The 18983-nt window shown below is 56.6% G+C and overlaps 2 protein-coding genes across 2 annotated transcripts in view; both read left to right on the top strand.

The window, feature by feature from the left end:
- The window catches only part of SHMT1 (serine hydroxymethyltransferase 1), a 64590-nt gene that overhangs the window by 280 nt on the left and 45327 nt on the right, over positions 1-18983 (top strand). The window lies entirely within an intron of this gene.
- FAM83G (family with sequence similarity 83 member G) lies at positions 353-18250 on the top strand. Its single transcript, XM_061473154.1, has 5 exons — positions 353-847; positions 6961-7128; positions 10584-10708; positions 11498-12944; positions 16415-18250. The coding sequence occupies exons 1-5, from the start codon at positions 353-355 to the stop codon at positions 16826-16828; spliced, it is 2649 nt and encodes an 882-aa protein (XP_061329138.1). The 3' UTR covers positions 16829-18250.

Below are 18983 nucleotides of genomic sequence, written 5' to 3'. Positions count from 1 at the left end.
CGGTGTTATCATTGTCCTGAAGGAGCCGAGGATGAGAAGAGCGTGGAGGCGGAGGTAGAGGACCCCACGCCCCTGCCGTGGGAAGCTCCAGGTTTTCCTTGCTTGGAGCCGGGAGCGAACAAGAAACCGAATCCTCCTCCCCGGCACAGGAGAGCTCTGGCGCGGCCGGAGCCGGCGGAGAAGGGAGCAGCGCGTTCCCAAAGCTGCACATCGAGCCGGGGAGGGCGAAGCAAAGCGAGTGGTGTGTTTAAAGACTGGAGAATCATTAATTCCTTATTTATTGTCGGCATCCGGCGCTCGCTGCGGGTGCAGAGATCCCTTGGGAGAGGGGGGACCGGAGCGCGTCGTCACCATGGCTTTCTCCCAAGTGCAGTGCCTGGACGACAGCCACGTCAACTGGAGGTCCAGCGAGTCCAAGCCTGAGTTCTTCTATAGCGAGGAGCAGCGCCTGGCCTTGGAGGCGCTGGCCTCGCACGGGCCTGATGCTTTCTATGAGGTCCTGAAGAAGGAGAACATCAGGGACTTCCTCTCCGAGCTGGAGCTAAAGAAGATCCTGGATACGCTGGAGACGTACGACCCCGGCTCCGAGTACATCCCGCGCCACGGCAGCAGCACGGGGGAGAGCGACGGCGACCACAACAGCCAAGGGGACGAGCAGGACATGGCCCCATCCCTGGAATACTGGCCCCAGAGGTCCGACCGCTCCATCCCACAGCTGGACCTCGGCTGGCCCGAGACCATCGCCTACCGCGGTGTCACCCGTGCCACTGTCTACATGCAGCCGCCCATCGAGGGGCAAGCGCACATCAAGGAGGTGGTGAGGAAGATGATCTGCCAGGCTCAAAAGGTGAGTGCGCTGCGGGATCCGGGCAGGATTTGCCTCCAGGCTGTCTTGATGACAGATCCTAACGTCCTGCTTGGCCACGGCAATCCCTGCTCTGCGGTGAGCTCTGCCCAAGCAAAGGCATCGCGGTCAAGCGCTCGGGTTTTAATGTGGGTAATCAGTATTTAGGGATCTGATGCTGCTGAAGATGCTGTTAGTTTGGTCCAGCACCCCCTGAGAGCGACACGACCCTTCCCATGATCCATGGGGCAGCATCACTGAGTCCTTATGGGGCTGTGGGGGAAAACTCTGGGGAGAACAAAGGGTTGAGCAGCTTGCCAGCAGTGAGCCCACAGTCCCAGGCACCCCAGGATCGTTATTCCCAAACCCTGTGTGACTGCATGTGGCAACACGCAGGAACCGGAGGAGCCAAACTCAGCCCTGGGGCCAAGCACTGCTCTGGTGCTGATGTACACGAGCATCAAGTGTGGCCCGAGATTGCTGCGGTGCCCCAAGCTGGCCTCATCCTGGTTTTAAGAGTTAAAGGGTGAGCTGATGCGCAGGACAAGGCTGGGTTGATGCTGAGATTTGGGTTGAGGCTTGTCCTCCCTGTGGCACCAAACCAAAGAGCAGGGTGATGGGATCGGGCTCGTGTCATGGACAGGAGGAGCAGGAAAGGAGGGAGACGATGGTGGTGGTGGGCAGAGGTTGCTGGTGTTTCCCAGGGCCCCAGTCCCATTTGGGAAGCACTGGAGGGGCCTGGTACCTGCTGTTTTCATGGTGCTTTGAAGCTCTTTTTGCTCTGTGCATCCACTCCCTTGAGAAATGCACCTCCAATGGAGGAACATCCCAACCCTGAGGATACTGCAGCAGGAAAACAGGGGCACCCTGCCAGGGTGGCTATGGAGCAGAGGGAGCCAGGCTAGGATGTGTCAGGTCTACCTGGCTGTAGTGATTTCCCGTGCCAGGGCCTGCAACAGTGCTGGGATTCACAAATCCTAGTGGCATGCAGCCATTAAGAGCCTCTCCATGACCAGAGGGCTGAGGATCTGAGCATGAAAAGCCTGGGCTCAGGCAGGAAAACACATCCAAGGCTCACAGGATTTGGGATATACCAGGGCTGCTGTGCTGCAGACAGGAGCCATCTCTGGCCAATAACACCTTGCAAAAGCCGAGCTGACCTGTCCTTACCTGCAGTGTTTTCCCCTCCAAAGGGCTTTACAGTGAGAACAAAGGGAAGGGAGGGCTGAAGTGAGAACTCCCCCACAGCAAAGAATGTCTCATCTTCGGGTCTTTCCAGCTCGCTCTGACCCGGGCTTGCAGCTCCTGCCTGGCTTTGCCTACTCACCACTTCCCACCTGCCCCCACACAAACAGCATCTCCTGAGTCATCCCAGAGCCCTCCTCCTGCTCGGCAGAGCCAGGAGACTGAGTCAGGCACCATCCCCACCTCTCCTTGGAGCCTCTCCATGCCGCAGGGATGGATGGGGCCGCGGTGGATGATGCTCTGCTTGTCACCGGTCCCTTGGTGCTCCATAAGCAGGGCTGGGCTCTGCCTCCTGGTCCCGGTGGTCCCTGCTGGTGGGATGAGAGGTGGTGACGCCACTGGTGCCAGGCAGGAGACTGCTTGGAGCTTATGGAACGTAGAGATGGGTGCGTGCTGAAGCAGTCTGCAGGGTCTGGGGATGGCAGGAGTCACAGCATCTCACAAGTGGGCTCCTTCCAGAGGCCTCCCACCCCATATATGAGGGCCACAGTTACTGCAGCTGAACCTGCTCAGCACTGGTGTGAGTGCTCCTAAGCATGGGGATGCTGGGCTAAACCACACACAGAGATTCCAGCCAAGGCTTAAGGTCCTCAGGGCAGCTCAGAGGTGAAAGGGTTTGTCTGAGGAAGCCAAAAGCAGACAGAGGGGTGGTCCGGCTGCCACCCCATCCGATGTCACGTAGGGTGGCCACATGCCCTGTCCTTCCTATGGTGTTCTGCAGAGATCCCTGCCGAATTGTCCCGTCCCACTGGTCAATGGCAGTGCTCTGCACCCACCTGTAAAGGAGCACTGGCTTGGGTGTTGCATCCCAGAGGATGACCCTTGCTCCAGCTGCTGTCAAAGACGTTTGGTCTGAAACACACTCAGATACCAAACACCAGAGCCACGTGGTTGCTGTCTCGTGGCCAGAGGAGCAAAGTGCACCCAACATCAGCCTGGCCAAGGAGAGTTCCGAGCCCGTCTGAGCGCTGCTGATGCTGGGGAGGCTCAGAGCTGGGTGAGGAAGCCAAGAGCTGGGACGTGAGGCCCCTTTGATGGTGCAGATGCACCTCCTTGCTTGCAGGAACAAGGCCAAACGCTGCCAAGCTCAGAGAGAGGCAAACCCGGGCGAGCCAGAGCAGGGGATGCAAATGATGCCCTCCTCTCTCTGGGAATAAACAGGAGAGAAGGGAGGCAGGATCCTGTGGCCTCATCTCCCAGCAAATCCCATCTTTGTGGCCAATAAACAGAGGTGGTCAGGGACGTGGTGCGCCACTGGAGACCTTTGCAGGTCCAGCTCCTTATGTAGATCCCCTGGGGCTGCAAAGCTCATGGGATGGGTAGGGAGGAAGATCTCCCTCCTTTCTCCTGCTCTGGATTTTGGCTCTATCTGCCCAGAAACCAGAGCAGGCTGCAAGCAACGACCTTGGCCAAAAGCCACCTGAGACAGCAGCGAGTCTGACCTCCCCTGCACCTGAGGTTCCAGGTTGGGATTGTGGTGGTATAATTACCCTGAGCAACTTCCAGCCAAGGTTGGGAGGCCCCTATTAATTACTGTTTACAGAGCCCTCTGCCATTCCTGGATGAAAGGGGCGACGGGGGAGAGCAATTATTAATGTTACTTGTCCCACCTCTCCCTCATCCCAACACGCTTCCTCTAATTGTGCCTTGGTGCTTGCCTAATTTATGGAGTGCCCACGTGGTGTGCCCCAAAAGTCATTATCTGATGAGTCAGAGTGAGCTAATAAAGAGCTGTCATTTCCTCTATAAAACATGATCCTGCTCTTGGCCTGCTCCTCAGGAGGATCCCAACATCGTTTGCCCCGTGTCTGAGGGGATGTGATGCTCGGGGTGTTGGGATGCAGTACCAGCGCATCTGCTCCATCCAATGGATCAATTGGCAGCTCCTGGGAAGAAAAGCATCACCCACTTGGGTGCTGGGAGCATCTGGCTGTAGGTTTGGGGCTGGTCTCCTCTGCGCCCTCCAGATGAATGGCAAACAGATGGCAAATGTTCCTGGGATGACACAGAGGAAAGGGACTTCTCCTGCTGCTGGAGACCTCCCTGATACTGAGCATGTGGGACACCGAGAGGTGACGAGGACAAGGGTACCAAGCTCACTTCCCACAGCAGGACGGCACGGTTTGCTCCAGGCACTCCCATTCCCAGGGCTGGGGATGGGAAGCAAACAGCACACAAGATTTCACTTCTCTGGAGCAAACAGACCGCCGTTCTTTACAGATAAACCCCGTACCTGGGTTTGGTACAGACCAAACCGGTCCCAGCCGAGGTTCCAGCGCAGGCAGCAGGTTGTGTCCCTGTGGTCCCTGGACTCTCACTGCACTGGGAGCACTGGCAGTGCCATCCTCACTCTCGCATCCCGTTTTGTGCCAGGGCACATTGGCACACCGGCCTGAGATCCTGGTGACAAACCAAGGCCGAGCCTGTCCTGCAGGTGAGACGCAGTGGGGAGGGAAGCAGCAGCGCTGAGCAGGAGGAATTGGGTTGAAAATGTGGGCAAGTGGGTGAGAGCAGGGCTGCCTCCTGCCCTGGGCAGCTGCCTGCAGTGTGCTCCTTGCTCAGCATCCTATGAGCAGTGCTTGGGATAGAGGACGTCACCATGTCCTGCCTGCATCTGTTCCTATCTTCAGACCCAGAGCAGCAAGGCAACACCTCGGGAATGCCAGGATCACAGTGGGAAAATGCCTTTTTCCTCCCCAAATGAAGGCCAAAACTGGTCTCATCCCTATTGATAAAGGCTCAGCTTCCCCTGGAGAAAATGCAGCTCACAGGCAGTGACATGACCATGGCCACAGGGAGCATCAGTGTCAGAGACAGGAGCAAAGATCCACGACCAAACCCACCTCCCCAAGCCAGGGAGATGCCATCCCAGTGCCTTTTCATCCAGGACTCACAGCACAGCTCCTCCCCAGTCCCTTGCTGCACATGGAAAAGCCAAGCCCTGAGCTTTAAGAGGAGCTTTGAACCTGTCCCACTTTACATCGCTGCGAGACAAGCGCAGCCCATGCAAAGTGAGCACCCGCTTTGCTGCCTCAGTTTCCCCATCAGGACAAAGCACAGGAATGGGTGCTCAAGGGAGTGAGGATGTATGGCAAAGCCTGTTGAGAGGCTCTTGGGTGAGGATAAATGGGAGTTCAATTAGAACCAAGAGCCGGCGAGTGGTCCCCTCTCACTGTCACCTCCTGAAACACTTGAATGTGGCCAGGTTTGGGGATGGCACAGGCTGAGGCTCCCCATGCAGCCTCGCTCCTCGCCCCGTCGCCTGCAGAGAAGGAAGGGAAGAGCTGGCAGTGTCATAATGCACAATAATCCCCTGCTTAATTAGAGCTCTGCGGCTCCTGTGGCACAGAACTAATTAAAAGGCAGCTTGGTGCTTTGAGAGCCCCGGACTGGACCTGCCTGAGTGTGCAAGCGCCCGGCACCATCCTCATCCCTTCCTTCCTTAGGGAGGAGTATTCCAGGGTCTCCCTGTGGCACCCCATAGCATGTATGTTCCCATTGCGTTATCCTTCCCGGCCTGGCCATGTGCTGGAGCCAGCAGAGCCTTCCTGGAAGTGAAGAGCACCATCTTCCCCGATCCAGGGCAGCTTCTAGGGATAGCCACAGAGATGGGGACACTGATGGGTTTCCAAGCACTGGGCAGTGACAGTGCCCCAGTGACAAGCCACTTCCCTGTGTGGCTGTTACCAGCCCATGTGGGATAAGGAGAGGCTGCGGGGCTGCGCTGCCCTAGTGCTACCCCAGGGATAGGGCAGGTGAGATGCTCAGTTGCACATCCCTTGCGCTGCACCGCTGCTGCTCACCATCAGAGGTGATGCCATCTCCAGGAAGGCAAAATCCATGGCATGGAGTGACCGATGGTGCTTAGGCCGCCATCCCAGCGTGTCGGGACGTGGCATAGATGCGTCTTCCTATCGCACACAGGACTCGCCCTGGTCCTGCCCTGGGTACAAAGGCAGCTCTGGCTTACAAAGGACGGTGACGCTGCTGTGTGCCAAACCCTGCTGTCACTGCACGGGGTGCTGGCACTGTCATCCCGGCTCTGCTCTGCCCTCACACAGCCTGGGACAAGGAGGGATGCAGGAGCAGCACCCTGGGCACCCACCCGGCAGGCTCATGGCCATGCAAGATCCACACAAACAGGACCAAGAGGGGCATCAGCAGCCCTGTCCCCAGTGCTCTGCTTTGGTCTCACAGTGGAGACATGACCATGAACCCAACCACATTGCTGCTTGTGCAGGACTTGGAGCAGCAGCTGCAGGAGCTGCGCACTCCTGGTTTGCTTCTAAGCAACCTCATCCAGCCTGTTTTTAAAGGAATTAAAAGTCATTTCAGCTCCTGAATGCGCCTCAGGGGTATCCAGATACTTGCTACCAAGCTTAGAGTCATTCTTAGCTATTTTTTTATCCTGTTTCTCTCAACACAGGCATGCACAACAACCCAGGGACAGCCCGTGAGACGTGTCCTCAGACAGGCAGACGTACCATTGCATCACAGGTTCTCCCTTCCAGGGCTCAGCGATAGGGCCACAGGCAGTGCCAATAGCAAAGGGACACCAAACTCCTCAGCCAGAAACCAGACTCTGAAGCAAATGGTGCTTGCTAAAGGCAAGAGAGATTCCCCCTCAGAAAGCAATTATTCCCACGTATGTGATGCTGCAGGCTTCACCTGAGACCAGACCTCCCATAGAGACAGCAAAGGAATGGGACTGGGGGCTCCTGCTTTTCACCCACAGGCTGGTTCCAAAACCAAATCCCAACCTCGTAGAGCACGCACATCGCTTCAGCTCTCACAAAGACAAGCTCTGGCTGTACCTTGGGGTTGTCACCCAGCCGTGCTACTCAGACTCATCTCTCGTCTCCCCTCTCCAGGTCATCGCGGTGGTCATGGACATGTTCACTGATGTAGACATCTTCAAGGACCTCCTGGATGCGGGGTTCAAGAGGAAAGTGGGGGTTTACATCATCCTGGATGAGACCAACGTGAAGCACTTCCTTCAGATGTGCGAGCGAGCCCAGATGCACGCTGGACACTTGAAGGTAAGGCTGGCCCAAAGGGGCCCTGTAACCTCCTTCAATACACAGGTTACCAGAGCTGTTGACCCTGCTCCCTCCTGTCTTGGGGAGCCACAACCCCTAAACTAGATGAGTTTAGTCCATTTTTCCTGTAGCAAAGGTGAAGGCGATGCCTAAATGCAGGAGCAGCAGGGTGGAAGGGAATGGATGGGCTATGGAGACATAGATTTCCACGCAACCAAGCTGAATGCAGAAAGACTGAGGAGCTTCTGGTAGCCAGGCAGAGCTGGCTTTGGGGCAGGGGGTGTTCGGGGAGCTGTGGCCACACATGGGGCATAGGTGCACATAGGGAGCTGCGTCCCCACATAGGGCACAACTCAGGGAGGACACTGCAAATCCCAGGCCATGCTCCTGGCGAGCAAGAGGGAAGGCAGGAGAGGAGGATGCTCCGCGGGGCTGATGCACGGTGTCACCAGCCCCGTCCCTGCTCCCTCCCCAGGGGCAGCAGCACCCCCAGGCCGGTTCTCTCCCTTTCAGCCCTTCCTGCAAGTCAAGAGGCTGGAACTGAAGAACTCGATTTTCCCCTTTCCTGGAGCCTCCGCCCCAGCGAGGGGCCAGGATCGGAGCAGGGAGGGCCCCATGCTGCCAGGGATGCCCTCACTGCTCACAGTGACCGGCGGGACCCATCTGCCTGCACACGCTGTGTTAACCCAGCCATGGAGGCACATGGCACTAATCCTGCTGGAACAAGGGAAGGGAAAGCAGAGCAGGGGATGCCTGGCAGCACAGGGGCTCCGTCCCCTGCCCAATGTGCCCTAAACCTCTTAGACATGCCTGTGCATGCTGGGGCGGCAAAGGACATCAGTTGGTACAGTGCTTAATGCAGAGGAAGAGGAAGGGGTAGAGCGGAGGGTGAGGGGTTACATCAGCCTCAGTGGGAGCAGGGACCCTCGCTCCATCCGTAGGACACATCCCAGTGTTTCCACTGGGCACAACATCCCCATCACCACCATCAGCTCCAAACACGCCGGAGCAACCCAGCACTCGAGGGCTCGCAGACACCCCTCTCCTGCTGTACTTCCCACCTCAGCCTCGCCTGTTGCTTGGCAGAGAAGTGATGTTTCTGTGCCTGACATCAGCCAAATAGCTGCCGGCGAGGCCCGTGCCCGGGCAAGCTCCCCACATCTGCTTATGGTGAGCAGGAACGCATCAGAGCCACCTTCAAGCCAGGCTGAGGGATACAACAGGGGGCTCAGAGACCCCCAACACACCAAGCAGCCGAGCCCCACTCCAGCCCCGCTTAATGACTGCTCACAACAATTAAAGCAGACTCAACCGAGCTTTTACCCGCATCCAAACCTCCCCATAGAGTCTGTCCTGCAGACTGCTCCGAGACCAGAAAAGCCAGAGCTGACACACGCCGCTGTTATAATGCATGAGCAGCCCGGTGGCAGGACTGGAAAAGCAGGAGAGCATCTGCAGAGCTCGGCAAATGTCTCGAAGTTGGGATTTGCCGCATGTTGCAGGCAGGTTTGCTGGCATGGGGAGGCTGTGAGGAAACTAGGGCAGTGTCTGGGAGCTGCTTCGTAAGCCGGGAGATGCTAACGAAACACAGGTCGTTATCTCGGTGCCGCAATTAGCAGCCCGGCTTGGGCAAGGAGGTCGCTTTGTTGAGCAATGGGGAGTGCTTGGGCAGTGATTCAGCTCGTCCCAGCCGTGGTGCTGGGTGCTCGATGCTCTTGGGAGAGATGAAATAAACAGATCTTACTTAACAGCAGAGAGGTGCCGGGAGCCAGCAGGGAAGGGAAGGGGACCGGCATCTCGCTTGCAGGGAGCTGCGTTCCCCTATGTGTTACTGAGATACAGCCAGGGCTGCTTCGGGTCTTTGTGCAAAGGTTGGATCCTGAGTGGGAATGTGAGGGGATGCCCAGGCTGGCAATGGGCAGAGGGCTCAGCATTACCCAGTACCCAGCCACTCTCAACACAGGGACAATATGGGCAAGGATGGGAATTCCCTATGAGGGTGCTGAGGCGCTGGCACAGGGTGCCCAGAGAAGCTGTGGCTGCCCCATCCCTGGCAGTGTTCAAGGCCAGGTTGGACACAGGGGCTTGGAGCAAGCTGCTCTAATGGAAAGGGTCCCTGCTTGGAGCTGGATGAGCTTTAAGGTCCCTTCCAACCCAAACCATTCCATGAATTGTCACCCCAACCTGCTTCCAGCCAACCCCTGGTACCGCTCGGCTTCACCAAGCAAAAAGGCAAACACTAGAAAGAAAAACCTCAAATGCACCAAAAAACCATCCCAGATCTCTCCATTCGGTGTAAAACTTCCCTGGAAACCTGCTCAGGAAAGACATTGCTTTTGCATCGTGCTAAATCCAGTACTGAATCACCATCCCTCCTACCAGGTGCACAAGGAGCAGGGATGTCCAAGCTCAGCTTGAATGCAGGCTTAGGGATAGCCTGGTCATGGTCTACAAGGAGGAAGGAGAGCCCAGGGATGCAGATAAGAGCTGGAGGAGGGGAACACGAATACTTTTCATTCCTTTAGTTAAAAACTCCACAGAAACCAACAAAACACACAAAAAAACCCAAACCATGGAGGGCACGACCTCGTGACGACACAGTGCCTACAGCAACAGCATCGCCACCGTCCCGGCACGCACAGGAGGAATGCAGGCACTTCCATAAGAGAACACTTTCTCTGCACCCAAGGCAGACCATTTGCAGTGAGATGCTATCTGCCCGCCTGCAGAAACACGCTGGTGCCCTCCATGGAGGTGCACGGAGGCATGAAGCAGACTGGAAATTAAAGCTGTTTTCTTAGAGCTGCCTTTCCATGACCACGCTCCCATGGGGAAAGGCACCTCACTTCCTGGCCATATCCACAGGGACCTGCTCTTTCAGCCCACATCCCTGGGTTTTGGTCTCCAGAGGTGAAAAGATGCTGCCCCGCTGTCATCTTTTCCCCACCCATTCCTATAAACAGGGCTAGATGCTCACATTTAAGAGGACAAGCAATGGGAGACCTTCACGGAGGACAAGCCCATTGCCATCAGGTCTGTATGGACCGTCCTGGGGTCACCCCCTCCCTAAAACCATTGTACACCTCCCACTGGGGAGAAGGTGAAGAAACCTCTCCCATGGTGGCATTTGCATAGATCGCAGGGGATGGGAAGCACTTGGCAGCACTCTCATGCGCTGCTCACCCACGGGTACAGGCAGCGCCGGGTTCAAGAGGTAGAAAACGCTGCCCGATACATGGGCAAAGCAGGAAATTCTGGAAACCAAATCCATAGTTTGCTGCGTGGCTTCGGGCGAGTTATTTCATCTTCCCATCGCTGTGGCCTCCTCTGAGCTGGCCACGAAGAGCGTTTCCCACTGCGGAGCATCCACGGGGGTATCGGTGGCGGGGTGAACGATGCTCTAAGTGCAGCCCTTTGCTCCTGTTCCCACTCACTCCTCTGCCTTTGCTTTGCAGAACCTGCGAGTCCGGAGCACAGGGGGAACAGAGTTCTTCACGCGTTCGGCCACCAAGTTTAAAGGGGCTTTGGCCCAGAAGTTCATGTTTGTGGATGGAGATCGGGCCATGTGCGGATCCTACAGGTAACCGATGGTGCTTCCTCTTGCCCACCCCATGGAGGCAGTGGTCAAAGGACTGACACAGACCCACATAGTCCAAGCCTCAGTCTTGGCCCAGCATGGCCCCAGGACCCCATTCCAGACTTTCTCCCCTGCTCTTAAGCTGGGAGATGATGTTTCAAGGCCAGCCTGACCCCCAAAGGGGTTCCCCCCACCCCACAGCCAGGTCTGGGACACCCCTCCTTCTTGAAGGCGGTGGAACACATCAAGTGCTTCTGCCAATGGATGTGATGAGCGCAAGGACAAAAGCACTAAGCTGCGGTCAGTCCAAGCTCTCACATCAACCTCAGCTTTTCCAGTCAAGCATTTCCTACCCAAATTTGTCCAAATGAATTTGTCCTTTCCAATTTGTCCAAATGAAGACTTACTTTGGTGGAAATAGATCTGTTTCAGTGAGCTTTTCAGCTCTGAAAGATGAGATTTATAAACATGGAACTGAAATGTTTCCTGCTTTCTGACCTCAACAAAAAGCCCATCCAGAGCCTCTTAACTAACCCAAGCTGGGGAGGGAGAAACAGCCAACACTGAAGAGAAAAACCAGCTGCCCCACAGCAAACACCTTACTTTTACTTCAAGTCCCAATGTGCTCAAGACTTCAAGGTTGAGAGCTGCTCCTTCGATCCCATTGTGATTGATGTTTACAGTGAGATCGTGTCCCTGCCAGCACCAGCAATCCCTCGGGGAAAGCCAGGGCTGGGCAGGGGTGTGTTATTTACCAACAAGCACTGACTTTACAACACGTTTCTGTTCCAGCTTCACCTGGTCTGCGGCCAGGACAGACCGAAACGTCATCACGGTCCTCTCAGGCCAAGTGGTGGAGGCGTTCGACAAGCAGTTCCAGGAGCTCTACCTCATGTCCAAAGGGGTGAGCCTCAAATCCATCTCCATGGGTGAAGAGCCTGAACCTGAGCCCGTAACGCTGCCCTCCGTAGTGCCGGTGACCCCGGCCAACGCTGTGGTGAAGAAGCTGATCAACCCTAAATATGCCCTGGTGAAGGCCAAGAGCGCTGACCAGATCAGCAAGACTTCATCGGAGACCCAGGACAAGACCCAGAAGGTGGACACCAAAGGCAAAGCCCTGCCTGAGGGCCAGGGGGGTGACAGGCATGGAGATGTGGCCGACCTCTCCCTGCTCATCCACCCTGGCCTCCTGAACCTGGAGAAAGCCAACATGTTTGACTACCTGCCCACCTGGGTTGAGCCCGACCCCGAGCCTGGCAGCGAAGTCTTGGGCTACATCAACATCATTGACCCCAAGATAAAGAACGTGAAGCTCTCGCAGATGAACCGCATCAAAGTGTGTGATGTGTCCCAGGCCAGCGCTCAGCACCGCCAGATGCTGAAGAACAGGGAGATGGAGGCCAAGAAGAACTCGGACCAAGAGCAACTCCTGATGTCCCCCTGCCAAAGACAGACCCCGCAGATCCCCATGGAAGCTCCTGCAGCCACCACAACCAGCCCCATCGAACCTACCAGCTGGGCAATGAAGCAGACGGGCTCGTTTGCCACTTCGCCATTGGGTTACCACTTGAAGGCACCAGAGGAGACACTGGAGGACATTAAACCTCCGGTTCCAAAGCCAAGGACCACCCCTGTTGGCATCCTCATGACCAAAGTCACCACAGCCTGTGACAGTAGCACTGCCCTGGAGGGTGACACACAGCCACCACTGACCGACCATGTGGCTGCAAAGCAGGAGCAGGCGGAGAACACCAACGGAGCCTCGATGGAGAGCTGCCATCTCCAGCCAGACCGGTCAATGGCAGGGCCACAGGAAGACAAAGGACCTCCCTGTGCCCACAATGGGCTGGGAGAGGAGGAGGAGGAGGAGGAAGAGGAGTACATCACCCTCAGTGACCAGGAGAGCTACTCCAGCAGCTCTGCTGACCACAGCTACCGCCGCTCCAATGCCTCCTCCATCTCAGATGAGTACTTCGAGGTGCGGGACCGCTATGGACCGCTCCGGAGAACCAACTCGGACGTCACCCACAACGGGGAGATCCTTCCCATACAGAGGAAGCTCAGTGACCCTCACATCAGCCGAGGCACCTTCCTCAGCCCCCTGGGGAGCCTCCCATCCCTAAAGCACATCCGCATGGAGGATGCCAACAAGAGGAGGAGCAACGCGGTGGAGATCAGGTGTGTGCTGCCCCGCACCATCCTGGATGGCAACAGCTCCTACCCCAGCGGTGCCACGCAGGTAGGACTTCTTGCTATAACCTTCCCTATGCTTCTCCACCCTGCAGAGGTTGCAAACCTGGAGGTGACCCAGCCAGCTTAGCCGAGGCGTGGTGTCATCCGTGGCTTCGGTGTCGCGTCCTACGTGCTGAGATCAAGCTTCCCATATAGGAGAATAATGCCCTGCATGAAGCCGTGGTAGGAGTCACCCTAAAGGTGCTCTTGGTCAGGAAGGTGGTGGCCGTGACACAGCCATTTGTGGCTGGGAGTGCAATAGGAACAGCTGGCGAAGGGAAGGTTTTGGGGGAATTAAGGATTATCCCATGGCATTGAGCTGTGGGATGGAGCCCAGCGGCTCTGGGCTGTACCGCGCCATCCCACAGCCCATCAGCAGTGGCATCGTGCCCAGGTAGGGACAGACTGTGCGTGCAGGCGTGTCCTACTCGGGTTTGTTTGCTAGCTCCTCGCAAAGGTGATTAGCATCAAAGCAAAAGCACTCGGACACATAATTAGGCAGAGCAAGACAGAGAAACAGGGACAGCAACCTCTGTAGGCGAGCGCTGCAGTCAGCAGCTTCGTGGCTGCTCCACGAGTGACGCCAGACCTTGTCACCCCATGGGGTGCATGGCCACAGGCTGCGCGCCAGCATGCCCATGGATGGAGCTTGGGATGCACAGCAGCATCCCCACTGCTGGAGCTCAGGGTGTGTGTACACCAGCATCCCCACTGCTGGAGCTCGGTATGCACACCAGCATCCCCACCGCAGCAGGAGCATCACTCCATCCGCTCAGCGGGGACCGCAGGGTCAATCCCCTATTTCCACCCAAGCACTGCAGCCTCTTGCATCACTATGAAGGCATTTGGTTTCTCAAGGCTCCCCACCCGCTGTTTTCAGGGCATTCAAACCCTCAGGGCTAAATCAGCAGCTGAAATCACTGCAGCCACCTGAGGTTACCCGAGCTGAGCATCTAATCTGTATTTACAGGGAATTAAATATACAAGCCCCGAATCCACTCGCTTCTCCCATCCCAGCCAGCGCCACAGAGCTCAGAGCAGGGTTTTAATCACATCACAAATCCCCTTGTGCCCTACGGAGCTGTGCAGGACAAGGAGCTCTGCTTTGATGCTCTGCACCCAGGCCTCTGGTGCCACCTTGCTCAGAGTGGCCGGGGACATTGGTGTTCCTGCAATAACTTGTCCTGGCCCTTTGATGAAAGGCAGGTAATAAACACCACCAGGATTGGGAAAACCAGCTTTCCACTGATGGAAATGCACAGGGAAGAGCTCCTCCCATGTGTAAAGTTAATAAAGCAAAGCAACCCTTGATTAACTTTCTAGAAACCTCGAATCCAAAACGAATCACCATCAGCCACTACCAAGGGTTTTCATTCTGGATCCACACTTCTTACGTGCTGGCCCAGAGCCCAAAATGCAGGTGGAGGCTCAACCACAGGGCAAACATCACGGGTTTTGCATCACCTTGAGAACACGGCACCCGAGTTACCCCTGGAGCATCACCTTGCCCACATACACACAACCCTGTTCCCACCCAGCTGCATGGTTAATAGAGCACAGTAGCATTGATGCACTGCAGGGGGGACACAGGTCTTCTCCTGGCCCTGCAGAGCCCTCAGGTCTGTGCAGAGCAGAGGGTTCCAGACAAGCCCCCCCCCTCCATTCCTTGTTTACCCACCCTGCCAGCTCCGTGCCCACACAGCAGAGCCATTACGTGGGTACAGGACCCTGCTGATCATCCCTGGCATGATGATAACCACCAAGGGCAGCATCTTCAGGTGGCTGGCAAGGATGGAGCCAGCCTTGGCATGACTCAGGCTCTCAGCAGAGATTGACCACTGGAGAGCCAGGCAATGGCTGAGAAGCCACCAACATCTATTCCATATGAGCCTCCTCCTTGCCAAAGTGCATCCCAAGCATCTCCAAATGCTGGAGCCACTGGGCCCAAACACAGCTCCAAACTTAGACATGCACCCAAACCCCTGGCTGGGTTTCCTCTCCAGACCAGCACTGGGTCTGTGTTATGCCATAGCACCACAAATCCCAGTGCAGCCACAGCAGTGTGTCCAACCATTCCCCACCACCATCCTCTCCCTTCTTGCCCCTGCTATTCAACCTCCTCTCCAGAGGGTGCCCTCAATGCAGTGGACACAGAGTGCAGTCAAATCCTACCACAGCTCACCACCCACACTGCCCAAACCATCACACCTCAAAGCTCTGGCCAAGCCATGTCCATCCCCAACACAGCCAGCCCTGGGCTTTGAGGCAATCTCTTAAACAGGCAAAATCCATAGGAAGTGCTGGCTTTAAAAGAGCTTAAACTCTTCCCCAAAGGCTTACAGCGAAGCGCTCAGCATCCAGCAGCATTTGGCCATTCCTGACCTCGTGGTGGGCGAAAAGGATGGGGTGCTGGTTCTTGGGGTGGGATGCTTGGGGAAGCATCTACCTGAGAGCCAGAGCATGTCAGGAGCCACAGGACTCACCACCCAGCTCAGGCACCACATCAGCACATAATGACCTCGAAGGGAGAGGACCTAAATCACCCTTGGTCCTTCCCACCTGCAGACATCTCAGAGCTTAGCACCGATTTTAAGCAATCAGGTTAAATCAACCTAGCATCACCCAAGGCAAACTGCTTGAATGCAGCCGCCATGGTGAAAGCAGGAGGCATCCACTCGAGGGCCATTGGGATACTGGTGCTGAATGACTGAGCACCGAGATGATGCCAGCAGCAGGGTGAGGGTCGTGGCATAGGCAGGGCAGGTCGGTGCAGCCAGCTCTGCAGCCTCCCAGCCCCAGCTCATCCTGCCATCAGCACCTGCGCCTGTTAGATTCCATCTTGCCCCGGTACATCTGCACAGGGTGCAATCACACCTCCACATTGCGGTGCAGGCACACCCAAAGGGGAAGATAAGTATCTGGTGACCACAGCCATGCAGTAAGGCTTTACCAGGGCCAGAACTGAGATTAACGATGCTCAGACCCCATCCAAACGTGTCTCTCAACCCAGGTAATCACGGCCACCCCCGCAGCAGTGCTGCAGCTCACTCGTCTCCTCATCCCACCTCCTCTCCATCCTTTCATCTCATCTTGGTAGCTGCCTAATCCCACAGGTTGGGTCTGGATGACTGAATGCTCTTTGGGCCTGAAATGAGGGCTTAGATTAAGATGGGTGTTCAGGCTGCTGCCGGGGAGAAGGTGTTGAGATGCCACTGGCATCCTTGGTTCTGGGTCTCTGGGCAGCAGTGATTTGGCCCTGGATAGCCCCCGGGCTGATGAGATGCTGCAAGGTGCAGGGCGATGCGTTGTCAGAGCAAGAAACAGAGGAGCAGCAGTGGCTTTGAGCTGCCCCCCAGTCTCAATAGGATTTGAGCAAGGGGGTGCACCAGGTGATAAAGGGGTTTGTCCATGAGGACCAGACACCATCATCCTGACCACACCAGTAGCTCACCTCTTTCTCTGCTCTTTAACAAACAGGGCACTCACATCTACCGCTACAGACCCAGGAACCCTGCGGGCAGAGAACAAGGCAAGGGGCTCTCCTGCTCCCCAACACATGAGAAACCCCCTGGGGCCACCAAATACAGAGGGGACGGAGCCGAACCCAAAAAGACCATTGCAGGCAGCCAGCCCTATTGGCAGAGCAAAGCCTTCAGCCCCAGCAAGCAGCCCGGCCACGTCTCAGCCAGCAATCCCAGGACATCAAGCAAGTGCTTAAGCTCCCTGCCGGAAAGCCAGAAGACAACGGAGGAGATGAGGACACCCCTGGGCATCCCGCTTTCCAAACTGTCCCAATCCAAGCACCTCAAGAGCAGGGTTGCAGGAGCCCCAGGTGCTTCTATTGACTCCAAAAAGAAGCCTCCTGAGCCCAGCAGCCAGAAGGAGCACTAGGTAAAGGTGGACTTCCATGGTGAGAGCGGTAGGAGAGCGTGCCTGGACCCCAGGCAATGCTGTGTTACATGGGGCAGGGGAATCTCGTTTACATTTACCTGGTCGGTGCACCAGTACCACGCGGCTGTGATAGCCCAAAAGCCATCCCGGTCCAGGGCAGGTCTCCAGAGACTGGATCTCGGAAGAGATGCATGGCATCGGCTCTGGGCAGGTGGCAGGTCGTGTTGGGAATGATCTTGGATGGCACAGCTTTTAGATAGGCCTCTTCCAGGCTGGGGTAACCTCCGATCTCACTTGAGAGCTGGAAAGCATCGTTGGGTTGGAGGCCAGCAAAGCCCAGCGGCCTGGGATCGGCTGGCAAAGCTCACCCCAATCCTTTGACTCAGAGGTGCTGCCCAAAGAGGGCTCCTTCATGGTCGTGTTTGCTTGTAGTTGTTTAAGAGACTCTTCTATCACCGTTTTGCACAGCAGGTCCCGTGACAGCCCAGCTTCAGGGGGTGACCTGTGTCCTGGGACAAAGGGACCCACCTCTTTTGACCTCGTACTGTAAAAGGAACTTGTCCATTAAAGCTCCCCGGTCCCAGAGCAGGGGAAGCTCACCTAGGACTGTTAAATGCAAGATTAGGCAGCCTTTGACTTGATGTGCTACAGCTCAAGGTGCTCAAATGGCTTCTACCCCTCTGAGTGTTTCCCCAGCACCCCCCATGCAGCTCCAGCCCCAAACCTCAGCAACCAGTGAAAAAAAGAACAAAAAAAGAACAAAAAAAAAAAGCCATCTTCACTGCTTTCTTTCCTATCAAATGGAACCCAAGGTCTGGGTCTTGGCCTGAGCCCCGCTGAAGAGTACGTGCCATGGACAAGCCTTAGCAAGCAGCCTCCAAGCCCTTTGGCAGCTGCCTTGGTGCTCCTCCTTGCTGCTCCATAGCCAGCAGCCCCAGGCTCTGCCCTGGCCCCCCACCATCTCCCTGTTCCTGGGGGGCTGAATGCTCCTTGCAGCTCTTCCAATACCTCCAACAGAAGAATTCCAGACCCAGAGGCATCGCTTTTTGGATGAGGGAGGGATGGGAGGCACCGGCCCCCAATGCTGTGGCCACCCATGCAGCAGTGTGGGGATAAGCAGGGAGGTGTTGGCACCCCCACACCCACAGCAGCTGGTGCTCAGGGTAAGAAACAGGAGACTCTGGGGACTCAAAACAAGACCTGTGAGCATCCCTTGGTGGATTTGTCCCCATCTGGTCCAGCTGTCGCATCCTGCATCCCTTCCACCCCCTGCCCATGGGACCCTCAGCTCAGCCCCCTCCAGCATGGGAACATGGTCCTGGGAAGTCACCTTCCTGCAGGACCATCCCCACAAGTGCTGCTGTCTTTAGGCCGAGAGAAACCCCTCAGGCATCAGGTGCTGGATGCTGGGGTCACCCTCAAGTGCCAGCTCACCCATCCTGCTCCATCATCCCCTCCTGCCCGAGGACAGCCCTTTCCCTGCATCCCCATCCCAGCGCATCCCCCTGACCTGAGGCTGTTGGGGACTTTACAGAGGGGCACCATCCACCGTGCCCCCCCCCACCCCTTTGCAAACCAGGGAGCCAGCCCTGCTAAACTCCTCCTGCTCTTGTGCAAGCAGCCCTGGCCCCCCTCCAGCTCTTGGCTTACCCAGGCGCCGGCTACTCCCAAGCTTTGCATGGGTGTTGGGCACCAACAAAGGCTCTCCAGAGGCAGAGATTCGCGCCCGGGGGTGCGGGCCCGCTCCCTTCCCAAAGGTGTTCACCGGCAAGTCCCGACACCTACGCCTGCACCAGGGCAGCGGGAGCTCAGCCTGCGGATGCCGGGCTGCAGCCCATGGGCTCCACCGGGATTAACAGCCCCATGTGAATGCCAAGTGGGTGCAGGATGGGATGGTCTCTCTTATGCGTGATGCTGGAGCCACCATGAAGCAGCCACTGAGCTCTCCGCAAAGCAAAGTGATGCCTACACCCCCTTGGTCCTCACCCGCTTGTTGTCCAGCTCTCCCCAGCATCCACCCAAGGGGATTTGTACAACTGTCCTGCTCTCCCCTGTCAGATGCAGCCTCAGAGCCAAGGAATGCATTTTCTTACCCCTTCAACAGCAATAAGGGAGGCAATGGGCCAGGCAGAGCACTCACAGCTTAGCAGATGGG

This window comes from Pezoporus flaviventris, unplaced genomic scaffold, assembly GCF_033815535.1.
Source record: "Pezoporus flaviventris isolate CSIRO_AGI_PZ_B2104156 unplaced genomic scaffold, CSIRO_AGI_Pfla_v1 ptg000078l, whole genome shotgun sequence".
Taxonomy (NCBI): Eukaryota; Metazoa; Chordata; class Aves; order Psittaciformes; family Psittacidae; genus Pezoporus; species Pezoporus flaviventris.
This window is presented reverse-complemented; position numbering and strand designations above follow the sequence as displayed.